This window comes from Ovis canadensis, chromosome 7 (genome assembly GCF_042477335.2).
Source record: "Ovis canadensis isolate MfBH-ARS-UI-01 breed Bighorn chromosome 7, ARS-UI_OviCan_v2, whole genome shotgun sequence".
Classification (NCBI taxonomy): Eukaryota; Metazoa; Chordata; class Mammalia; order Artiodactyla; family Bovidae; genus Ovis; species Ovis canadensis.
Genome location: NC_091251.1, coordinates 85,900,107 through 85,925,462, shown reverse-complemented (window position 1 = coordinate 85,925,462; position 25,356 = coordinate 85,900,107). Strand labels below are relative to the sequence as shown.

The following is a 25,356-nucleotide window of genomic DNA, read 5'->3' as shown; positions in this document are numbered from 1 at the left end:
CTGGAGCCAATTATACAGAGTGAAGTAAGCCAGAAAGAAAAACACCAATACAGTATACTAACACATATATATGGAATTTAGGAAGATGGCAATGACGACCCTGTATGCAAGTCAGGAAAAAAGACACAGATGGGTATAACGGACTTTTGGTCTCAGAGGGAGAGGGAGAGGGTGGGATGATTTGGGAGAATGGGAATTCTAACATGTATACTATCATGTAAGAATTGAATCGCCAGTCCATGTCTGACGTAGGGTGCAGCATGCTTGGGGCTGGTACATGGGGATGACCCAGAGAGATGTTGTGGGGAGGGAGGTGGGAGGGGGGGTCATGTTTGGGAACGCATGTAAGAATTAAAGATTTTAAAATTAAAAAAAAAAAAAATTAAAAAAAAAAAAAAAAAAGAACATGGGTTGACAGACCTATCACAGGGTTCAAATTCCAGCCCTACCTGTGGCTACTATGGGACCTTGGGTAAGTTCTCTCTGCCTCAGTTTTCTTATCTGTAAAATAGCTTGATAATAGTATTGGCCTCAGAGGGTTGCTCTGAGAATAAATAGAATGTGTTAGTGTTTGTAGACCACAGACCTGTGTCTTGAACACAGCAGGTTCTTTAGTGGTTGAGAGTTCATCCTCCCTACAGCTCCATTTTTCATGAGAAAAATATGATTGTGTCCTGAGATTATTCTTAAGCAATAACTTGTCACATGGGTCAACTTCCTCACCCCCTGCCCCCGAGTTTGAACACTTCTAAAACCACATTAAGAGGCACATGAGCAAGAAAGTTTGAGTCGCTCATTGAGGAAGAACATTTGTTTTGAGGTTTCAGGCAGACTTTCCATAGAGAGTTGAAGTTGGATGATTCTGGGCTCCAGAGGGCCCTTGGGTCAGCTGATAACAAACGGGAAGGCTCCTGTCCTTTCAAGTGGGCCATGGGTTGCCACTGTTAATGAACCCCTGATGTACTTGCCTCCCTACCTGGTCGTATGTCTCCCTTTCCAGCCCCTGTGGAGGTGTGGGGGGTGGGGGGTTTCAGGGAGAGAGGAGGAGAAGGGTTTCAGGATTCAGGGCATTGAAGATGTGTGGTGTGCTGCCCTGACTGAGTGAGCAGTATGACTGATGGCTTTCCTACTCTTATACACTCATGGTCACTGGGGACAGCTGAGCTGCTCTGGTTTCTCCGTGACAGACACCAGTCTGTACTCACCCACAAGCAGACAGCTTTAATCCAGTGGTACTCATGTGCCGGGAACTCAGGGGTTTATCCTGCTGAGAAGCCAGGCTCCTGACACCAGGAGAGTTTCATTTCTCCCCGCAGCACAGCTAACTGCCACTTTTGCAAATACTGTCTTTGAGATACGTCTGTACTGGAGTTTGCCCTGAGAGGCTGCAATTGCAGCAGGGTTTTGCTCACGTTGCTCCTGCAGACCAGGGCCCATGAGAGGAAGAGATGAGGTGTCTTAGTACTGGGACTGGTCCCACTCCAGGGGGCCGGGTGGAGGTGGGGGTTGCCTGGTTCTGGGCTGTGACCTGGGAGAGACACCTCTCCCATTTTGGCCTTTCTCAGCCAGCAAATGTCCAGGCTTGCAGCAGCATCCCCCTACCCTGCTTCCTGCTCTTCCCTAGTCTCTCATGCAGTTGTTTAGTCACCAAGTCGTGTTGGACTTTTTTGCAACCCTCTGGACTGTAGCCTACCACGCTGCTCCATCCATGGGATTTCCCAGGCAAGAATACTGGAGAGGGTTGCCATGCCCTTCTCCAGGGGATCTCCCTGATCCAGGGATCGAACCCACATTTCCTGCATTGCAGGTGGATTCTCGCTGAGCCACTGGGGAAGCCCAAGTCTCTCATGAACATGCTTTAAAATTGGCCTGTAAGCATGTTGTGAAAAAGTCGGCTCCAGACTATAGTCAAGCCAAAGACCTGGGCTCTAGAAATCCCTCTCAGAAAGCCTCTCAGCCACACGCTGCTGGGGCATGTGTTGTGCAGACTGGGTTGCTACTGCTAAGTCGCGCAGGACCTAAATAGATTCGGCTTATAGACCTGGGCCTTATCGCCTCCCTGGTGTGAGCTGGGGCGTAACGTGCAGAGTGACCCTGTGAAAAAGCCCCTCACTTCATTGCCTAACAATGTTTGGAATTCTGTCGAACAGATGAACTGGAGTTCTGGAGACTCTTTGTCTTCAGAGAGCTCTGCTCACAGTGCAAGTATCCATTTGTTTCAGGGTTTGGGAAGAGAGCTAATGTTTGCCAGCAGCTGCCTCTTGCTGGCAGTGTATGCACGTGACTTTGTTACACTGTCTTGAGCGGATGCTGGGCTGGCTATGCAGTACTGGAAGGTGTCTCAGGCAAGTCTAGTGGGACTGCGGTGGCGCCCGAGGTGATGACGTGTGGGAAAGTGGAGGGAACCAGGTCAGATGATTTTGTCCAGGGCTGACTTTGAGGGTAGAGGTGATATTTCCTTGCACTTTATCTTTCTGAACACGTGTGCTTCTTGAGGTTGTTTTTAACTCTGAGCCCTGGTTAACTCAAGACAAAGATGAGGGGGCACTGCTAAGTTTGTTCATGTATGAAAATCTAATTATTCACAGCCAGATAGAACCCTATAGCCAGGTTTGGAGGCTTGATTCTTTTTTTTTTTTTGCGGCTCAGGAATCAATCAATTGGTTCTGAGATTATCTCTCTTTCCTGTTAGTAACTCTGATTAAATGAGTAATTTTGAATTAGTTATAGATCTTCCTTAGTCATGTGACCTCAGCAACATTTGTGAGAATATAACTGAGGAGGTTATCTTCCCTGAAGCTGGGAATGGAAATTTTGGGACAATGCTTCTAAATTAAATTTGTCACTAAGCCTTACTGGCAGAGTTGTGGAGCCATGGGAATCAACTTGGGTAATGGTTATTTTCCACTGTATCCTCCTAACATTAGGAACAGTGTTTCAACCAACAAAGACTCCAGTTTTAATGTGTGTATGAATCACCAGGAGATCTTCTTAAAATGCATTTTTAGATTCAGTAGGTGGGGGATGGGGCCTGAGATTCTGCCTTTCTAATAACGTCCCTGGTGATGCTGCTGGTTGGTTGTCCAGACTCTGAGTCCCAAGGTTCTAGAACAGTGATTCTCAAAGTTACCTGTCAGAAATTTAAGTGTGTGGTCACCATCCCAGAACCGTAGAGTCAGCAGCTCTGAGGGTGGGGCCCAGGGACTGGATTTTAAGCAGCCCTATACGTGATTCTCATTTCTGCTCAATCGGAGAAACACTGTTCCACGTAATGAATTATGTGAATCCTTTAGTGGCGTGCATTCCAACACTTCACAGCCCTTTACTGCTGAAAGGTCTCCCTTAGGTCTAGCCTCCAACAGTTTTGCTTAATTACTCCGGTTCTTTAAGGCACTATTTAAATCATTTTCAAAGTTCCTAGTCTTAGAATTTCAGTTCTATAACCAACCTTAAGATATGTTCTGATTTCTTTTCCCCACATCTTATGTTCCCCTATGAACTTTGTCTACCTCTGGGCTTTCAAAGTAGCTGGTGGAAAGCATTAAAGTGAAAGTTAAGTTGAAGAATTATCTGTAACCCATTTGTTGTTATCACTTTCTCCTGTGTCCGAATTTTGGGTCAGTTTGGAGTCTAAACATGTTTTTTCCACTGCTTTAGAGTCTCTACTCCCATATTAGTATTATTTTTAAATTTTTCTAAAAAGATGGAGCAGTGGGAAAGAATAACTAAACTGGTTTTATGCAGCTTTGTTGGATTTGAAATTAAATAGAGGCCAGGGGGAGGCTGTTCTGGGGACAGTTAATGCATAGAAGCTAACAATTGTAGTTGATTGCTATAGAATTAGGGAGAACTGGCTGGGCACAGGGCAGGAGGCATAGGGAGCTTTTTTAGAAGGCAAGGGAAACAGGTTTCAGAGTCAGGCAACAATCCTTGCTGTGCTGAACTTTTCAAACTGGATTATATTCATAAGATATGATTATGTATGAGAAGGGTGTACACTGTCTTTTTCAGGCTGTGAGTCCTGATGAATGAATGGGGACACCCTAATGACTGTGTGATTGAATGAGAATAGGCAACTCCAGCCCAAAGAGCAGCCTCCTTCCATTGCTGGAATGCTTTCTAGTGGAAGGGAGTCAAGCGGGAGCTGCACTGAAGCCTGATACCTTAGCGCAGAGGAGCCACTCACTATTCCAATCTGCGTGTCTGTGGGCATCCTTTCCTAGTCGTGTGTCTTGGTATTGATGTGAGAGGTCTCCTCCACTTTCTGGTTCCTGGGGGTAGCTGGCTAAAGCACCCATCTGCCAGTGAGGGGAAACTAGATGGTTTTAGAAGCTTTGAGTCTGCTGCTAGATTTTCTCCACTGCCTGGTTCTGCTGTCTGTGGAACACCTGCTTTTGATGTTCCATAGACATTTATATTGTCTGAGCCACCATCATTTGATGTGAACAGCCAACCCATTGGAAAAGTCCCTGATGCTGGGAAAGATCGAGGGCAGAAGGAGAAGAGGGCAGCAGAGGATGAGATGGCTAGATAGCATCACCGATGCAATGGACATGAACTTGGGCAAACTTTGGGAGATGGTGAGGGACAGAGAGGCCTGGTGTGCTGCAGTCCATGGGGTCACAAAGAGTCGGACATGACTGGGTGACTGAACAACAGCAAGACATTTATACAGTGGTTCTTACCAATGCATACAGAAATCCCAAGGAGAATTTCATTTATTATGACTTTTTGTTTGTTTTCAAGTTGAGCAAAAAGACATATCTCCAGATAATTGTGAAAAAAATCTAGACAAATGCATAACTGCATATAACAATTACCAGGAGACTCACAGTGGGAATAAGCAGGGTCAAATGTTTACTCCAAAGGACTTAAGATGTATGAATTGGGACAGACTGAACAATCCACTGTTTCTGAGTTCAATAAATGACCCAGGATGTATGGGAACAAAAGCTCTGTCAAAAAAATGGGGTCATAGCCATCAGTTACTTAACCACTGCCCCTCTAGCCCATGAACTTATAACTAGAAACTTTTTGTAATGACATGTGAGATACAAGGGAAAAAAAGATAAGGTGACATTTTCACCCTAGCAGAGAATGTGTTAACTGGTTTAAGAATCGAGAGTTCTATTGCTTTACATATTGGTTGGCCAAGATCTCTGACTTGAAGAAATATTTCTGACAGAATGAGCATATTTCAAAAATAGAGAATTTAGATTCAACTCCAGTTGTTCAGGGGTTGACCCTTACTTTGGAAAACCATCCAGGATCCCGGTTTTTTCTCCTTCTGATACTAAATCCATCTTTTTTCTATTCCCTGACCCCCATTCCCTATCTCTTTTTGTACCTTTCCACAGCTCATTAGGCTTTTTAAATAAAGAGTGGGTAAAGAATACAACATGGAAAAAAGATAATGGATGAAACTAAAATTTATGAAATTGACTCAGTAACCCTGGATCTGGAATTGGCATGGGTTAGAAGAAGTTGGAACTCTTCACCAAATATGTGATTTTGGTTAGTGATAGTCATCAATCAATAAAAGAATGGGTATTTGCTTATCAATACCTTGAATCTCATAATGATTTAGTTTTCTGTTATTACAGATATTTTTAAGATATTAAAAATATTTTGGTTGCCATTTACGTATATGATAAATTCGCCCCAGGTCATCACAGGAGGTAATGTCTATACCATCAGTCCCCATAAACTTAGTCAAATGGATCATTCTTCGCCCTCCCAAACTCTTCATGAATCAAGATAAGAAAAACGTACCTGTCCTGCGGTGTCATAAAGTCCAAGCAAGTGTTGCTTGCCTCCCACTGTCACAGTAACTAGGGGAGAAGAGAAAAGGAGAGTCTGTAAATGTGAGCTTCAATCAGGATCCTTCATGTTTCTCTATGCCAGCATCTCCCTGGGCAGCAAGGCCAAGCATATGCCTCACCCGTGTATATTCTAAACTGAGCTGACAGCATGATCGCCAAATGAAAGCCAGCCTTGGGCTGCAGTGAGAGCAGATGGGCTGAGTCAAGTCCAAATTTTTCAACCAAGGCAAATACTGTTGGTGCCACTAGGGCACTCTGCAGGCTGTTCATTAATCCTGATTAGGCCCTATAATATCAAGCTCCTGAAGGAAAAGGATGCTGGGTTCGTTCTCAGCTAGGTTATTTTCTTCTTTCATTTGGTTTGAGCCACCTTTCAGGATATACTCATGTAACCAGAAATCTCGGCTTTTATTTGTTGTTAAAATGCTAAGAAGCCCTGAAAACAAAGGATCTTAACCCACCTGCCTATTTTATAATTTATAGCAAAGCTGGGGCTTCCCAGGTGGCACAGTGGTAAAGAATCTGCCTGCCAGTGCAGGAGATATAAGAGTCACAGGTTCGATCCTGGGGTTGGGAAGAGCCCCCAGAATAGGAAATGGCAACCCCCTCCAGTATTCTTGCCTGGAAAATTCCATGGACAGGGGAGCCTGGTGGGCTACCATCCATGGGAATCGCAGAGTCAGACATGACTAATCTCAGCAGGATCAGCAGGAAGCCAAAGCTAATAGTGAAATGAGAAGGGCTTAACATTTATTGCAAAAAGTGTTTTTATTCAATATCTCTCAGCTTTAGCTCAACTGATTCATGACAGTTTGAAAGTTTTTTGCAGAAGTAAGTGTTGTATATGGGTCTCTTCTAACATAACTGAAGCATATGTATAGAGTGAAAAGTAGAGAGTTTGATTTACCAGGTAGGCTTATTGCCTCACCAAGCAATTATGTCCAAAAGTAAGAGGTAATAGAGGAATACCAGCCACTCTTTACATGGCTGGAAATGAAATAAAGTCTCAACTTGAAACTAAACTGAGATAGAACAGATTGAAAACAAGAGTAATACCATTTTCTTGGTAAATGGAAGGAACAAATTTAAATTTCCACAAAAATTTAATTCCTTTTTGGAAAAAGAAAGTGAAATATGAAGGAGAATGTGATTTTTTCCTAGTTGATTAAGAAAAATGTACAAATGCTACAAATGCAGGGGTTTATATTAATATACTGTAATAATCTATAGTGGAATATAATAAAAAATAAATGAATTGCTATATGGTACACCTAAAACTAACACAATACTGTAAATCAAGTCTATTTTAATAAAAATGTGCAGGTTAGGTCCAACATAAAAATGATTTTTGATCCCTCCTGTCATTAACTGTTCAGGAAATGAAAAATAAATGGAACAGCAACCTTTCATAACTGCATCTCTAAAATATGCCAGCCAGATTCTCTAGTCTACTGCTCAGAGTTACTGATTTGGTACTGATTTGAGTTTTATTTGTTTTCAGGTTCAGGGGCTACATGTGTGCAAAGTGCTTCTTAATGGCTTATTCTTTGAAAAGCACTTATTTAAAAGCACTGCCTCCCCAGACACTGGGAACAATTTTTCTAATCTTCTCAGATCAACATGTGTTCAGCTTGATAGCATGGCGGCAGCCACTCAGATGAGCTTTTAAATGTGAGTTTTTAAGTGGTGAACTCAGCTCCACCCAGTGCTAGTGACAACACAGAAGACAGGCGTTTAAATGTTTTCCTTTCATAAGCCAGGCTAGCGATGGAAATGAAGGCGAGATGGCGCAGCCCCCAGCTCTGTGTCCTGTTATATTTTCCTCTTCCTGCAGACTTGGAGCCTGGTCAGATGTTCCTAAAATCTGCCTAAATGACTTCTTTAATGGCCCGTCCACCACCTAGTCATGGATCAGGAATGAAAGGAAGAAAGCCAGCCATTACAACATGGAATTTCCTGCCTCTAGTGAGCCCAGTACACACAGGTTAGGGCAGCTGCTCGGAGACCCCCTGGGATAGCCCCCCGACCTACAGACCCAGGGCCATCTGTGGAGTGAGCACCAGAAGTTGCCTCATCCTCCTGGCCCCACCGGGCACTGCAGATGTTCCAAAGTGATGGCTCCGACCTTCCTCACTGGAGCCCTGAAGATCATGCTTGAGTTTTCTCAGGGAACAAACGTTCCTTCCAGCCTGCTTTTCCTCAGACCTCACCCTCTTCTCCCTTGGCAGCTCTGACTGCAGGGAACTGTACCAGGCCTGAGGCGAGGGACAGCCTGGGAAGGAAGCCTTTGGGCTGAGAGTCTGAGCCCAGTCTTTCCTTTCCTCTGTCCTTCCCTTCCTCTAGGGTTTATTGGGTTCCAGGGCTGTGCTCAAGAGTTGGGAGTGTTTATGCTCCCGGGAGATACATCTCCTGCTGTCACAGAGCGTGGCGAGGAGGGTCCAGGCAGTGTGGTGGACACTCTGCAGGGGCAGTGAAGATGAGTGTGGGAGCAGGCAGAAGGAGCACACACAGCTGAAGTGGTTCAAGAAAGCTTTCTGGAGGACATGGTCTGAGGTGAGTCCCAAGATCGTCAGGAGTTACCCATGGTGCCCTGGGAGTGCTTCAGGAGCTACCCAGCATGCACTGGAGGAGACGGGGCTGAGGAGGTGAGCGTGCAGGCTCAGGCCCTCCTAAGTCACTAATACAAGCTTTATGCTGCAGGCTTTGTTAAGCTGTGAAAGTCCTGACTTCTCTTTCCCAAAGGCAGTGAAAGAGAAGGAATTAAAACAGTTTTCTTGGGTTTAGGCAAAACGGTAAGAGGAGGGAAGATGAGGATTTTGGGGTGGAAGCCAGGTTGGTTCTGAGCTTCCTGTGCAGTGGCTGCCTGCTCTGTTGGGTCAGCTCTGCTGGAGGAATTGTGAGGGGACAGGGCGGTGCTTGTGCCCCCATCTCTGGAAACCATGTTTATTCTCTCTTCTCTGCCCTTGGATTCTTCCATTTTATCAGAAGGGAGATGAGGGGATCACAGGGTTGATGATGGAAAACATCACGGGACAGAAAGCCAGAGACAGTGCCAAGCAGTACTCACACATTGTGGGATATGCAGATGGCTTTGTGAGTCCTTATCTTGGATTAGCAATGGATGCCTTATCGCTTGTCAACCTGGCTCTGTGAGGCCCCTCAACTTGGAAACGAATTAGATCAGCACAGAAGGAAGGTGTGCTCTAAAATGATCAGAGGAAATGCAGAGAGGTTGAGACAGCAGGATCTTGTAAGTCGGATGCTTCTGCTTTTGAATCCTATCTTTCTATTCACCATCTACGTGATTCTGGGAAAGTGACCTAACATCTCTGAGCCCCTCTTTCCCTATTTGTTAAAAGAGAGCATCATCCATTGAAGAGAATACTTGTGAGGAGGAAGTTAAAGGAGAAGATGCCTGGCACATAGCCTGGCCCATAGTAGGTGCTGAACAACTGTTGCTTTCTCTCGTTCAACAATGGAGAAGGGAGTGACAACCCACTCCAGCATTCTTGCCTGGGAAATCCCATGGACAGAGGAGGCTGGATGAGTTATAGTTCATGGGTTACAAAGAGTCAGACATGACTGAATGACTAACATTCCTTCAACAAGTGCTTATTGAATCTCTTCTAAGTCCAAGGCCAGTCTGACTTTTTCCCCCTGTGTATGTCTACTCAATGCACATATATACTCGATGCAGGTGACATGGCACAACAACTTTATAATATGTGTGAACTGCCAGTCACTTTCTACCCTGAATGGTTGCTATTTGGATCAATGTCTTGTGTTTCTGATTGGACAGGAAGACCCTTGAGACAGTCTCCATAACCCAGGCCCTGCACAGTACAGAGCACAATTCCTGACATTTGTAGTAGATGCTGAATCCACAGAATGGAAGTGAAGCTTCAGGGGCAACTCAGGCAGAAGGAGGCCCTTCAAAACCAGCAGAGCTGCAGCTTTGCAGCCTCAAGCTCCCTGGCAAGACACTAACTGCTGGGAATTGCCTGCAGCCAGTAAACCTGCCTAGCAGACAGTGGTCAGGTTAAAATCCCAGACCACCTTCTTTTCTCAGAGCTTTTAGAATTGCTTTTCTTTTCTTTTTTTTTCTGAGCTTAGAGAGGTTTTAAAGAGAGTGGGTCAAGTGACCTGCTAATGGCTCAGATGATTCTCTCAATAAAGTGTGAAAAGTTGTCAGTGACCTGTTAAGTATGTAAAATGAAGGCCTTCCTCTCCAAATCCATTAAGTTCTTTGCTTCCTTGTGTTTGCTCTTGGTGCAGCTTGGATGGTTAAATTTATGAGGCGGAGTGAGTGAGGTGCTAATGAAGTTGAAGTCACATTTGCTCTCCTGAGGTTTAGTTGGTTTCACCCAGAGAGTAAATGTCCCAGCAGGATGTAAGCCCACCCCTGCCCCTCAACCCTAGCATTTCTGTCACCTCATGAAACAGCATGTTATTTGCAAACCTGAATGAGGAAGGGTTGGTCATTCCCTGCAAGCCAGCTCTGACCATCAGTCCAGCACATCAGCAGTGCTAGGAACCTGGTTCATAGCCCCTGCCCTGTTGGGTGTTGGACTGGTCATCTGATCTGCCAGATAAATCTTTCGGGGTCGATGTGATGAATATATGATGAATTTGAGGACTGGCATGGTGAAAATGGCAGATCAGTCATGAGAAAACCTCCCAGTGCCCCTCCATTCCCAGCACAAGGCCAGCTGTCTGCAGCAACCAGGTTGAATGTGTTCTATTTGGTGGGTAAGATAAGGCAGACCTGACTAGGTGTGTGGATATAATTCCATAGAAGTCCTAGGGCTTCCTTGGTTGTTCAGATGGTAAACAATCTGCTTGCAGTTCAGGAGATCCGGGTTTGATCCCTGGATCAGGAAGATCCCCTGGAGGAGGGCATGGCAACCCACTCCAGTATTGCCAGGAGAATCCTATGGACAGAGGAGCCTGGTGGGCTACAGTTCACAGGGTCACAAAGTGTTGGACACGACTGAAGTGACTAACATTTCCCCTTTCATTTTCACTGTTTTGGAGGAAGAAACCCTAAATTTATAAACATAGCAATAAACAGAATTTTAAGAAAGCTTGAAATATGCCCTCATGCAAATATAGACTGATATTACATCAAAGATTTATTAACTCTTTATGAGAGAATTAGTAAGATAAGAAATCTTGTTTGAAGGACATTTTGAAGAACTGGGCATTTATAGGTACTAAAAAGCAAAATGTCAGAATAAAATGGCTAGGTTCAATGGAAAACTGGTTGTTATCCTATGGAAAGATAACCTTTGGTGTTCTGCTCTCTTACTAAATGAATTATTTGCATTTTGACCCAACAAGATTTACAAGGTAACATGCAACTTACAGAAAATCTAAACTTTTAGTTGGTAGCAGCATCAGACAAAGGTGAATTCCCCTAGATTGCTAAGCCTTGAGGGAAGGGTGTTGAACAGTTCCCCAGCATGATGTTGAGAAGAGAGGAGCAGGCTCTTGGCTTTATGTCCAAGTTTCTGCTAATTTTTCTTTATGTCTGAATTCAAGTCCATACTTAGCCTTCCACTCATTTGGTGAGATGTCAGGCAGGTCAGTAGGTTTCTCCCTCACCTGGAAAATAAACACATTGCCTTTACCCTAAAAGGGCCTGTGTGTACTAAGTCACTTAGGTCGTGTCTGACTCTATTGTTTGCAGCCTGCCAGGCTCCTCTGTCCATGGCATTCTCCAGGCAAGAATGCTGGAATGGGTTGCTGTGCCCTCCTCCAGGGGATCTTCCCGACCCAGGGATCAAACCTGCATCTCTTATGTCTACCTACGTTGGCAGGCAGATTCTTTGCCACTAGTGTCACCTGGGAAGCTAACAAGGTGTAGAAATTCTTTATAAGCGTTTCCAAAGTCAGGGGTAATCATCACTATAATTTGTCTACCTCTGGTGGCTGCAAAAAACAGAGTTTAAATGAAAAATCTCAATTATGACCGTTGTCATGCTTGCTAACAGGGTATTTTCACTGAGCTTTTCCCTCTCTGACCTGACTATCACCTCTTGTGCGTCCTCCTTTCTAGAAGATGCCATCTGGGACAGTGACTCACCTAACCCCAGGGTCTGCTCTGAGGACTTGCTTGTCTGTATGTGTTACGTGGTGTCCGCCTCACAAATGAACATGTTCATTCTATAAGGAAGAAACTCAGAGGCATCTGGGATGACATTCCCCTCAAATTAAAATGTTAGAAAATAGAATGAAACTAGAAACAGACACTACGTTTTTATGAATATGAATGGTGGTGAATTTCTCCCTAGTGGGGTTTTATCCTTCCAACTTATGTGTTCCTCTTAAGGTGGCTTGAAAACCTTCTTATCCGCCTACACAGACCCCCTTCAGCCAGCTTGTTTCCCTTCTTTGCAGAGAGTGCCTCTTGTTTCCTGAGGAGCAGCCTGTGTGTGAGCGCGCGTGTATGTTTGTGTATGTGTATATGTGAGAAATGAAAGTTGTTCAGGCAAGTCTCTTATTTGATTTGTTGGTGTGAGTTCCTGTTTCTGAAGAGGACTGAGGAGAAAACCAAACAGGTTCCCTGAGAATCCAGTAGGATTCTGAGCTGAGGATGTTCTTTGGTTAGGTCTTTATATTTGTCCTACCGTAATGAAAGTTCCATTTGAAAAGGGTAAAATACATCTGCCGTGCATCTTCCACCCCTGGTCATGTTTCTTTTTTCCCTTAGGTACACCTATGTGACAGGGGATTTGGTTTATAGTCATTTGGGATTGTAATCACCCCAGAGTTTAAGGCAGAAGAACTAGTTGGAGGCCTGAACTCACTGTGAACAAACTGGGACCTTGAGCAAGTTTCCACTTCCATAAGTCTCAATTTTCTTGCTGGAAGGTTGAGCAGAAAAGGAGATCGTGAGCATAAACACGGTATACAGAAAGCTCCTATAAAGCTCCTATAAATATAAGGTGGCATCACTAAGCAGATGGCTTCTTAACAATACTTTTGGGAACATAACTTGCTGGAATGAAGTTGGGTGTGGGCTGGGTGTTCAGGAAAGGTCTGCCCTTCTCAGTCCTTGTTTGATGATGGAGGAGGAGGCAGATGAAAGGCAAGAGGAAAGGGGAGGAGCTTGTGCAGTTCCAGGGCTCTTGGAACTGACTGGGGATGAGGCCAAACCAAAGACAGAGCTATGATTCCATGACATCCACATCCTGGGATTTTAGAGTCTTAGTACTTGGCCTCACCCTTCCTTCTTCAATGTTCATTTGGTGTCTCCATCCTGCCAGTTCTACCTGCTAAGTATCTCTAGAGTCAAACTCTTCTTTACCATCCATGTAGCTGTCCCCATGCAGCCCCTGACCCCCAACCTTGTCAGTTGCAAAAGACTCCTAATCTACATTCATTTCTTCAGGCTCCATCTCCTGTTCTCCTTATCACTGCCACCAGAATAAATGCATCTCTGGCTCCCAGTCATTTCAGATAAAATTCAGATGCTTTCCATGAGTGTGCAACCTCCGTGTAATCTGGCTTGTGGTTTACCTTTCCAGAGCTCTTATTTTTATCCTCCTACAGCCCAAATATCCTGCAATAGGTTATACTCACAATGCCTTTGCTTAAGTTGTCCCCCCTGGAGATCTGGAAAAGAAATTTTGGAATGCTTTCTCCACACCCATCAACCTGGAAAGCTTCCATAACCTGGAAAACTCACTTCCATAATTCCTCCTTGATGCCCCTCCTCCCCCCAGGTACCTTAAGCATCTTTCCAGGTTTACTTGCCCATTGGCCTTAAAGTGCTCTGTGCTATTTATCCTCATGCACCAACATCTAGCATGGGCCTGGCATGTGACGCCGTAAATGTTGGTTGAGTAACCGTGAGTTAAACTCCAACCAAAATGGGCATCTCTGAGGCATTTATTTTCTCTAGATGAGCCCTTGGCCTTTCCCAAAGGGTCATCATAAGCTTTCCTAGACATGAAGTGGCAGGATGGGGTCAACCGCAATGGTGTTCTGTCCTAGAGTTGGCCTACCTGTTAGGAGGGGATGCCATGGAAATGTGGTTCCACTGGGTGGTATCAGTGCTGGGGGCTCTCTGTCACTTTTCCAGGCAACTTTCACCATCTACAGGGCTGCTGGACTCCACCTGTGGGGCAGGACCACTGCCAACATAACAGTGTGGCCACATAAACCACTGCAGCCAGTCTCCCTGGCATTAGCGATAGAGTACAGGGACGCTGTCTTTTGAGTAAGGCTTTGGTGAGAGGTGACTGAATTATGAATGAAGCCTGCATATGGAGATGTGTGGTCTGCAAATCAGGCTGTGCTTTATGCAGGACCCCCTGTTTAAAGAGATACTTAAAAAAAGAAAGCCAGCTCTTTCAGTCACATTCATTCATCACTGCTGCTGCTGCTGCTGCTAAGTTGCTTCAGTCGTGTCCGACCCTGTGCAACCCTATCCCTGGGATTCTCTAGGCAAGAATATTGGAGTGGGTTGCCATTCCCTTCTCCAGTGCATGAAAGTGAAAAGTCAAAGTGAAGTCGCTCAGTCATGTCCTACTCTTAGCAACCCTATGGACTGCAGCCTACCAGGCTCTTCCGTCCATGGGATTTTCCAGGCAAGAGTACTGGAGTGGGGTCCCATTGCCTTCTCCAGACTACATCACTAGAAACTTATAATAATTAAGCTGACATCGAGGTATGGTAGAATAAATACCTAACTTAGAGGCAGAACCTTTCAGCCTTCGTCTTGACTTGGTTGAAATCAATGTTTCATGGCAGCCACCAAGGGAAGCTGGTTTAAAAACACAAATTCTCTGGTTTCACACCCCATACCTAAGATTCCAGAAAGTAGGTCTGGGATGGGGCCCAGAAGTCTGCATTTTTATCAAACTCTCTGAGTGACTAAAATCTGAACCTCAGTTTTCTCATCTTTAAGATGAGAATAATAATAACTCTTACCCTAGAGCATCTGGTCCACTTTAGACAGTTTTGTGAGTATCAGATGAGGTATGAAAAGGAAACAAGTTACAGTTTATAAAATGCTACATGGATATTATCTTTTTTGATCCTATCTGACACATAATACAGGCACAAGGTGGTATGTTTGTAGCAGTCCTCTCCCTTCCTTGTCTAGAAGTAGTCACTAAGGAAATTCAAACACTTAGGTGATGATAAAATAGAATAATGTGTTCCTGTGAGAAGTGTTCAAAGAATTATTAGCTTCATAAAAATTCTATCAGGTGCCAGCTATAACTACTTAGAAAATATGATGGAAAATATCCTTCTCACAATAACAACAAAAACTATAAAATGTCTCGTAATGGGAAGACTTTTATGAAAAAAAAGTATAAAAAGCACTTTGCTGAGATATGTAGAAGAATGAAAATGGGTGAACAGCTCATGGTCTAGGGTGGGAAGCACTGTACTATAAAGATATTAGATCTCCTCAGGTTAATATATTTATAGTAATTCCAATAGAATTTTTGAATTGGGCACATGGCAGAGTAATTGTAGCAGTTATATTAAGAAGTTGGGGAGAATACCCAATAACTTAAAAAGAATGACAAGTTAATTGTGCTAATATGTTAACATGTAATATAAAGTTATTAAAGCAGAATAGTATCAGTATAAGAATCGATGAACCAGAACAAGAATCTCAGCCACTGAACCTATGCTACATATGTGAGGATTTAGTATGTGATAAGTGGCAATGGGGAAAGATGAAGTAGTTAATATACGGCATTTAGATAATTGGTTACTATTTGGAAATAAAAAGAGGACTCTGAAAATATAAAAACAGATGAAGAAAACCATAAAGAAAATGATTGATATGTTGACCTAAAAAAAGTCACGTATGATATAGCACCGGGAACTCTACTTAATGCACTGTGGGGACCTGGTGGGAAGGAAGTCCAAAAGGGAGGGGATCTATGTGTCTGTGCAGCTGCTTCATTTTGTTGCACAGTAGAAACGAACACAACATTGTAAAGCCACTAAATTAAATATTAATTTAAAAAGTCACATATGTTCACATGTATTGTGAAAAATGGTCACAGTGTATGAGGGTCAAGAAGCTTATTATCTTTGATGCATAAGGGTGCTCTCTGATTAATAAGAATAATAATCCAAAAGAAAATGTATAAAGAATATAGAAAATTTACAAATAAATAAAGGGCCAATGAATATTGGTGTAAAAAAAGAAATCAAACCAGGTGCAACCTTTGGCTTGTCAAATAGGCAAACATGAGGAGAATGACACTCAGGACTGGCAAGGCTGTGGCACCTACATGCCATTGGGGTGTGAAATGTAAATTGGTTCATATTTTTGTCAATTCATTTGGCAACATTGATCTAAAAAATGTCTAACCAGGGGTCTGCCTTTGACTCCTATTTCTGCAATGTACCCCCAGAAATAATCATACAAGTGCCCAAGAATATATATGTATAAGACTATATATCACAAAAAGGTTTATAATAGTAAGAGTTGGACACAACATACACATTCAATAATTGGGGGTTGGCCCTCAACAGTTACGGAACAACTGTACAATGGAAACTTTAAGGAACAGGTGAAATAACTAGGATATGAAGTCTAGGGAGTAGGAGATAAAATTCTGTACTGAACACGCAAAAATACTTAGAGAAAACACTTTTTATTTTTTCCACACTTGGTTACCATGAACATGTAACTCAGAAAAAAAGATATTTGGGTGCTCAACACTTTTAGCTACTTTGTTGTTACTATTGTTGTCATATGTAGATTGGATTCAATGTTAACTAAGTTGTCTCCCATCACATAAATTCTACCATTTCGTCTTGGTTCCCTCTGTAATTCTGCTTAGGCTTACCCAGGCAATGGCACCCCACTCCAGCACTCTTGCCTGGAAAATCCCATGGACGGAGGAGCCTGGTAGGCTGCAGTCCATGGGGTCCTTAGGAGTCGGACACGACTGAGCGACTTCACTTTCACTTTCATGCATTGGAGAAGGAAATGGCAACCCACTCCAGTGTTCTTGCCTGGAGAATCCCAGGGACGGGGGAGCCTGGTGGGCTGCCATCTATGGGGTTGCACAGAGTTGGACACGACTGAAGCGACTTAGCAGCAGCAGCAGCAGATTTATTTTAGGCTGTAGGACCAAGTTTATGTTTTTACAAGGAGGACCATGTGATGAATCAGTCTACTGCAGTGAAGGTTTATGAACTGTGTATTGCAGAGCAACTCATCTTTTTCAGAGAATTATGATGAACCACTAATGCTCTACCTATATTTGCATTTCAAAGGTACCAAGAAAATATTGTGCATTTGAGGATGGTGGAATCTGCTAAATGTATTAGTTGTAAACCAAAAGGAGTATATGAACTGCAAAGACAACAGCAGTAAATTGGTTTTAAATATAGAACAATGTCTAGGCAGAGTGAAATAAATTAGCCAAGTAAATATTTACAGTGTGCATTTCTGGTCTCAATAATTTCTTTTCCTAAGTGTTACAAGATAATTTGGAGAGAATGAAGTGATTTTTCTGTTGTCTGCTTTTGTGCCTGGTTGTTGTTCTGCATTATATTTACTCATCTGCCTCTTTGTTATTCAGGGTCTTTGTTATGTATTTGTAGTTTTATCCCTTTATTTATTTCATTTACTTTAGTCTAATATGGGGTTCTTTTCAGGTAGCAACTTTATTTTCTAGTTCTTAAGAACTGTCAAGAAATATTAATAGTTGCTTATTAATTATGATCAAAGGAGGATGTGTGACAATTTGAGATAAAACAGTCCTTGGGTCTTTTCTGCAATGAATATCTAAGAGACCGTCTTGTATAACTTTATTGAGTATTTTCTCTGAATTTCCATCAGGTAACATCTACCATTTCTGTCCTTATTCACCTATTTTTCCCCAGCTGTTTTTCTTCAAACCATCCAGAAAGAAAAGTATAATTTTGGGGATGCTTATCATCAATGTAAAGTTCATTGCTAGTCAGTCCTATTAAGGAGAGGTCTCATAGCCAGTAAAGGAGTGCTCTGAATGATGGCTACTCTCAGAGCCTGTGATTTGCATTGTCACCCAAAGCTGGAGAAAGGTTTCATGAAATGCTTGGCATCTGAATTCAACTAGGTCAGAGGATTAACAATATGAGGCTTTGAATTCTTGTTCTTGGTTTTGCTGATACTCTTCTTTCAGGTTTTACATGAGAGCCCATTAATTTAATAGAGTTTCTGTACATTTTCAAGTGTTTAAAAAATGTAACAAAAGTGGAGAACCACGTGGTATGGTGTCAGTGTTGTTTCACATTCAAGGACACACAACGCTAACTACCCCAAGTCCTCATAAACCATTCTGACCTCAAGTAAAAGATAAAGGGACCAAAGGGGGATTCAAACCATCAACCACAGTGTACGTGCATACTTAGTCATGTCCAGCTCTTTTGCAGCCCCATGGACTGTAGCCCGCCAGGCTCCTCTGTCCGTGGAGTTTTCCAGGCAAGGATACTGGAGTAGGTTGCCATTTCCTCCTCCAGGGGATCTTTGCTACCCAGGGATCCAACTTGCGTTTCCTGCATTGGCAGGCTGATCCTTTACAACTGAGCCATCTGGGAAGCCCATAAACCATAGCACTGCCTCTTAAAAATCATTGTTTTCTCAGTATTTTTCCTAGTCTACCACAGCTGTGAAGTTTTGCCCCTCCCCTTCATTCATCACCAGCAGACCTTCCTGAATATATGGCTCCTTTCTGCCAACACAGGAAAGCCAAGGTTTGACTGGTGCTCCCCTTGGGGCTTTGGAGGAGGGGAAATCAGTAGCCAAAGGCACTTTCCCTCCTCAGGAGAAGGGAGGAGGGAGTGAGGACTAGGGGAAAGGGAAGGATAATAAACATTTATAATTTAACTTTTGCATCCCGACACATTTATAATGCAGGTATTTGTTTTATAAGTTAAGGGGTTGTTTGCCAAACTCTTAGGATAATAACACCATGTCTTTCTGCTGGAACCCACAATCAGCAGTTTAAACAACCGCATGGTCATAAACACCACAGGAAGATGGAACCGCAGACTCTGCTAGACAAGAAGGTGAAAGGCTGAAGGGTAAAAAGGGGATACAGATTAGATGATGGTCCTCTTGAATCATCACTGATTTGTTGGAAGCAAGGCCGTTGTGCCAGTGGCAGCCACGTGGACATGGGGTCAGGGCTGCATGTGTGAAGGGGTGTGAATACTGTAGTACTGTGTCCTAGAGAATGTGAAGTTAGGCATTGAGGACCTGGTAAAACAGTGGAGCTGGGGAGGCTTTGCCATTAAACACAGAGAAATAATATCAAAGAAGGAAAAAAGAAGTCATGTTTGCTGGGGACAAAAATTGGAGGTGGGAGTGAGAGATAAGATGGAGAGGGTAGAAAGCAGACTTGGGAAAGGGGTGGAAGTGAAACTATGAGTTGCTCAGTCATGTCTGACCCTTTACAACCCCATGGACTATAGCCCACCAGACTTCTGTGTCCATGGGATTTTTTCCAGGCAAGAATACTGGAATGGTTAGCCCTTCCCTTCTCTAGGGGATCTTCCCAACCCAGGGGTCAAACTCGGGTCTCCTGAATTGCGGGCAGATTCTTTACTGTCTGAGCCAGCAGGGAAGCTCAATATATGGAGTATCTGAAGACCGGACATTTAGTTTGGCATTAGTATCTCATAGTTCACGTTACAAAAGGATCAGAAATAGTGGCTGAAACCCGGGATTGAACCAGGGACCTTTAGCTCTTCAGTCTACATTCTCCGAACTATTTTCAGCCACCCGTAGGGAAGGGGGTGGATTATTCTAGTTGGCATCAATCTTCAGAAGTCCAGTGTGGGCACCATCCCAGCCACCCCAGGGCAGTTTCAAGAGCTGGTTCAGTTGAGATACTTAGGCAGTTTAGGTGTAGTTCGGATCCTTTAGAGTTGCTCTAAACTGATCTGGTCACCCAGGGAGCTCTCTGACTTGTGGCTTCTCTGTCCCGCCGATGGTCTTGACCTGTGACTCTCCAACTGGGAAAACCCAAACCTATGCTGAAGGATTAGTAAACTGATTTGAGCTGGCTGTGTCAGGAGGGGCATATGGACTTGGGCTCGGTTCTTGAGTGGCTAGCTGTCAGGGGTGCCTATGATTGGGGGGAGAGAGGGCAGATAAAGAAACCCTTGTCACTTCTGTCTGGCCTGTTCTCTTCTGGATGGAATCACACCCTACTGAGTCCTGACTTCAGGAGGGCACTGGTAAATGGACAAAGGCAGATGAAGGACGTTGTAGAAGACCAGAGTGTTGGTGTGGTCAGGAAAGCCACGCCCACTCACATCTTGACCCTTGCTGCAGTTTTGCTGTCCCAACTTGTGATGCTTGAGCTTCTCCCTCTCCTCTCATTATGAATTCCTAATAAGGCCTGTGATGATTAATTTTATGTGTCAACTTGGCTTTCCCAGATGGCTCAGTGGTAAAGAATCTGCCTGCTGATGCAGGAGACACAGGAAACACAGATTCATTCCCTGGGCTGGGAAGATCCCCTGGAGAAGGAAATGGCAACCCACTCTAGTATTCTTGCCTGGGAAACCCCATGGACAGAGGAGCCTGGTGGGTTGTAGTCCATGGCGTTGCAGAGTTGAAAGAGGTGGACATGACTGAATGACTGAGCAGGCACCCACGTTGGCTGGGCTTGTAGAATGTCTAGATAGTTGGTCAAATATTATTGTGTGTTTCTGTGGGGATATTTCTGAAGAAATTTAATGTTTTAATTAGTAAAGCAGGTTGTCCTCCACAATGTGGGTGGGCCTCCTCTAATCACTTGAAAGCCTGGATAGAAAAGACCAACCCTCCTTGAGTCATAATGACTTCTCCAATAGACTGCCTTTGGACTCCATCTGTACCACTGGCTCTCCTGGGTCCTAAACCGGCTTGTTCACCCTGTAGATCTTCTCCCAGCTTCTATAATCACCTGGGCCAATCCCTAATAGTAAATCTCTTTGTCTGTGTATCCACATCTTGTTGTTTCGGTTTCTCTGGAGAACCCTGACTAATACAAGGGCCCTTGTAGGACTGCACAGTCTGATCTGCACACTCTCAGCTAGAGGACAAGTATATAAAGATTCAACAAGGGGATTATAAATAAGAGGATATTTTTCATGACAGAGTTGGTTAGGTGAGGACTGATACCAGTGCCAGTTGGCATGTAGTAGGGCAAGTAAGGGACCCAGGGCATGAGATTGGTAAATAAAGGTGCTAATTTGCAAATGGCTTGGTCACCAGTGACCCAGAGCATCCTTGTCTGAATAGTGCAGGAGGCATCCTTAGTCAAGTCAAGGCGAGAGCTCCTTCTTCAGGCTCCAAGAAATGCGGCTCCAAAATGGAGATAGAAAAGACTGCATGTAGGAGGTGGCCCTCATCTGAACGTGAGATGGGGAGAGACCAAAGAGGGAGCTGTTTTTTATCCCCTGCTATCATCAAGAGGCACACCTGAATTATGAGGATGTTGAGGGAAGGATGGGGAGGTAGGGTTGTGTGGTAATGGTTGTTATTAATGTGCAGATTCAGAATCAGTTGGCCTGGGTGAGGCTTGAGAATTTACATTTCTAATAAGCTTCTGGCTGGTGCCATTGCTACTGCACTGCAGGCCACACTTCAAGTGACAAGGTTCTTATTCTCCCCTTAAATATGGGATATATGCATTGTAGGCAGAGTCTCTACCTACTGAGCCACTAGGGAAGCCTATATATGTCTAAAAATATACATGTAGACACGCCACAAAGGCACGTAGAAAGGAAACTGGAGCTGGTCCACAACTGGCGTACACACTCTTACCTACTCCCTCACTGGGCTTCAGAAATTAAAAAGGTGGAGTATGGTCACCTTGGTGGTTTAGTTGCTAAGTCGTGTCCGGCTCTTGCGACCACATGGACTGTAGCCCGCCAGGGTCCTCTGTCCATGGGATTCTCCAGGCAAGGATACTGGAGTGGGTTGCCAGTTCCTTCTCCAGGGGATCTTCCCGACCCAGGAATTAAACCCAGGTCTCCTGCATTATGGGCAGATTCTTTACAAACTGAGCTATGGGTAAAGCCCCAAAGTGAAGGTCTCTGAGTCGTGTCTGACTCTCTGCGACCCCATGGACTGTCACGTTATTGGTCCTACAGAAAACCAAAGCACCTGCCATGAGGGAAGCCTCCTGATGGGGCTGCCAGTTTCTGTGCTGGGGATTTGAGGCACGGAAGGGACTGCAGCCAAAAAAGAGGACTGTGAAAAATGGAATTATAAACAAGTAATCTTGAGGCTTGGAAAATTTTGTCTCACTCCCCTGGGTCATTACTGAGGGGAAATTGACCTCAAAATGTGAGAGGCAAGTGATTTGGGCAAATTGAGACCATGAAAAGGGCCGATTTTCTCAGTCATTTATTTCAATATTTCAGTAGATTATACCCAGCATCTTGGAGTGTAATAAAAACCAAATGTGCTTGCTTCTATGTGGGGGATATCTGAATGTCTTTTTGAAGTTCTGTGACCTAATTTACAAAAGTGTGTTTCTGAACCTGTGTGTGGAAGTACCTACTATTGCTCTCTGTCCACTGTAAGGGTCTTTGTGGACAAGGCTAAAGCCCCATTTGGGGGCAGTTGGTGAAGTCAGACAATTTATCTTCTCTGGGTGAGCTCCCTTCACCCCACTTCTTCTTCCCTGGCTTAGTAATTGGTATCTTTCTTTCCTCTTCTTATCAAAATCTATCTTCATTTCTCCCCTCCCCCCAACACACTGAGGTTCTACAAATGATTAATAACTGAATAGACTGTGAACTCCTTACATAGTGTCTTGAAAGTAATGGGTGTTAAATAAATGCATTTGTTGAATAAATGGATAACTTCACGTCTGCCCCTTCCCCAGCAAGAGAGTATACATTTTAGAGGGGATCATGTCAGACTGATACATCTCTAATAGGGATGTCAGGAGCATCTGGTGTGGAGGGTAGGGGAGTTTGTATGAGACTTGTAGCTTTCCTAGCACTCGGGAAATCACAAGGGGAGGTCCTAGGAATACTTTCTGGTGTGGGTGACAGAGACACAGTTGTTGAATTGAAACTGATCAATTCTAGGAAACAAGGAATCTATTGAACCCATGGCTTGGGCACACTCCAAGATAGACAGTGATCAAGTGTTAGGCTAGCTCCCAGCACCGACAGTTGAAACAACCCCGATCCAGGCTTGTGTGACATCAGGCAGCCTTTGAGGTTGTCAGTTTCATAGTCTTGGGGGAGCAGCCCACACCCTTGACCCTGATCTCTGCTGGGACTGGTTCTGCTATCACTCCAAGAACCATGCTTCCCAGGGGCACTGTGGGGGATGGTGCTAGAGTGGCAGACTCTGCTCCGAAATCTGACTTCCAGTTAGGAGGTGGAGAGAAAAATGGCCAAGCACACCTGCTAAATACATTACAGATTTTTTGAAAATATAGAATTAATGACAGTAAATTAATGTTAACTTTCATTAATTATACCTCCTGGGACAAATTCAAACAGTTAAAAAAAATCATCACAATGGCTGATCCTTCAACTGTCTGCAAAATGTTTTCTCTTTTAGACTTTGTCTGAGGATCAGTTCTTCTGGCTGTCTGTGAGGTATAGAATTTGTAACTAATTGTTTTTATATACAATCTCAAGAAGGTTGAGAAGGGAACAGCCTTACCAATCAATAAATGCTGACTTGCCTAAAACTAGAAATGCCTGGAGGAAAACAAAGGTGGGCAAAAGGGTAGCAGTAGCTTAGACCTGTGAAAGAAAATGGTTAAAAGTATTATTGGAAACCTACATACTTTTGAAGGAATTAGGAATTGGCACTCACAGGCATCCATTAACAAATATGTATCTGTTGAATGTCCCTTAGCGTGGCACTACCTTGGCTTCTAAAGGGATTTTACCTTGAGAATTACAGAGCTATTGATCTTTTGGGGCTGATAAGTAAGTATAAGTGTAAGAGAGTAAGGAAAGGCAAGAGAAATATGTATATATGTATGTATATAACCTAGACTTAGCAGTCAAGCTAGAAAAATTGTATAAACATATAGGCAAATTCTTTTTGAACAATTATGGAGAATTTCCTTATTTCTCTGTTATATATCATCTCATCTTCACATTACTGTTCTTAAGAGATGCTTCTCTTCCCATCTTTATGGCACTGTTGCATTTCTGACTGAAAGGAGGTTGGGTGATTTTAGGGGGTGGAGGAGGCAGGGAGGGTTTGGGAATGGTGAATTCCAGGAAGGAAGACTAGCAAAATAGCTTCTTTCATCACAGTTGCATACTAGAGAGCTATTAATTAGGAAGAAGCAATGCTTTTCTTAGGGTTAAAAATAGTTTAGGAATATCCCTGAACTACTTTTCCATAGTGAAGAAACATTTTATGAACTGTTGGACTACATGAACTGATTTGAATGGATGGTACCAGATATTGGAGACAGTCCATTGGTATGCTTTTAAGCATACTCCAGATTCATACCTTGGGGCACCCACAGATATCTAACTATTTAGTATAGCAATTGTAGGCAGAATAATGGTCCCCCAAAGATGCCTACCTCTACATTCCCAAAATCTGTGAATATGTTACCTTATGACGAATGCAAAACGGACTTTGCCAATGTGATTAAGTTCAGGATTTTGAGTTGGGGAGATTATCCCGGATTACCTGGTGGATTCCATGTAATCATAAGGATCCTTAGGAGGGAGGGAGGAGGGAGGGAGAGAGAGAGAGTCAGCAGGAGAGGCAGTCAGAGACGAGAGGATGGAAGCAGTAGTTGGAACCCTGAGTCAAGAAATGAGGGCGACCTCTAGAGGCCGGAGAAGGCAAGGAACGGATTGTTCCGTGTAGCCTGCAGAAATGCAGTCCTGCTGAGACCTTGATAGTAGCTTGTGTGTGAGTGCTAAGCTGCTTCAGTTGTGTTTGACTCTGCAACCCTGTGGACTGTAGCCCTCCAGGCTCCTCTCTCCATGGGGTTCTCCAGGCAAGAATCCTGGAGTGGGTTGCCTTGTCCTCTCCAGGGGATGGAACCCACGTCTATTATGCCTCCTGCATTGGCCGGTGGGTTCTTTACCACTAGCGCCCCCTGGGAAGCCCCGATTGTAACATATTTCTGGAGGTCAGAAAGAAGATAATAAGATGATAAGCATTTGATAATTTATTACAGCAGCAGTAGGAATCTAATACAGTAAGTTTATGTTATAAAATATCTACTGCTGCTGCTGCTGCTGCTGCTAAGTCGCTTCAGTCGTGTCTGACTCTACTAGCCGAAATAAATGTTATAAAGTCTATAATGTTTGTGGAGAGGGAGCACCCTTTCCATTGGCTTAATGCTTTCACGTGAAGGCATCACTCTATTAACATTTTTGGCTTGACTGCGCCCATGGCAGTGTAGACAATGGTTTGGCTGGCAAATCTGAGAACAGTATCTGGGCATGCGCCGCTCAGCCCTTCTTTCTCTCTCAGATCTGTCTGCCACAGGCGTAAAAGCTCTATTTCTTTTCTCTCTCTCTTCCTCCCCTCACCCTTCCTTTCATAAGCCTTTATTTTCCA

The 25,356-nt window shown here is 43.8% G+C and overlaps 1 protein-coding gene across 1 annotated transcript in view; it reads right to left on the bottom strand.

Moving 5' to 3' along the window:
* RHOJ (ras homolog family member J) overlaps positions 1-25,356 on the bottom strand; it is a 104,266-nt gene that overhangs the window by 25,820 nt on the left and 53,090 nt on the right. Inside the window, exon 2 of the mRNA XM_069596810.1 lies at positions 5,773-5,831. Within this exon, the coding sequence (XP_069452911.1) occupies positions 5,773-5,831 (59 nt within the window). The remainder of the gene's footprint in view (positions 1-5,772; positions 5,832-25,356) is intronic.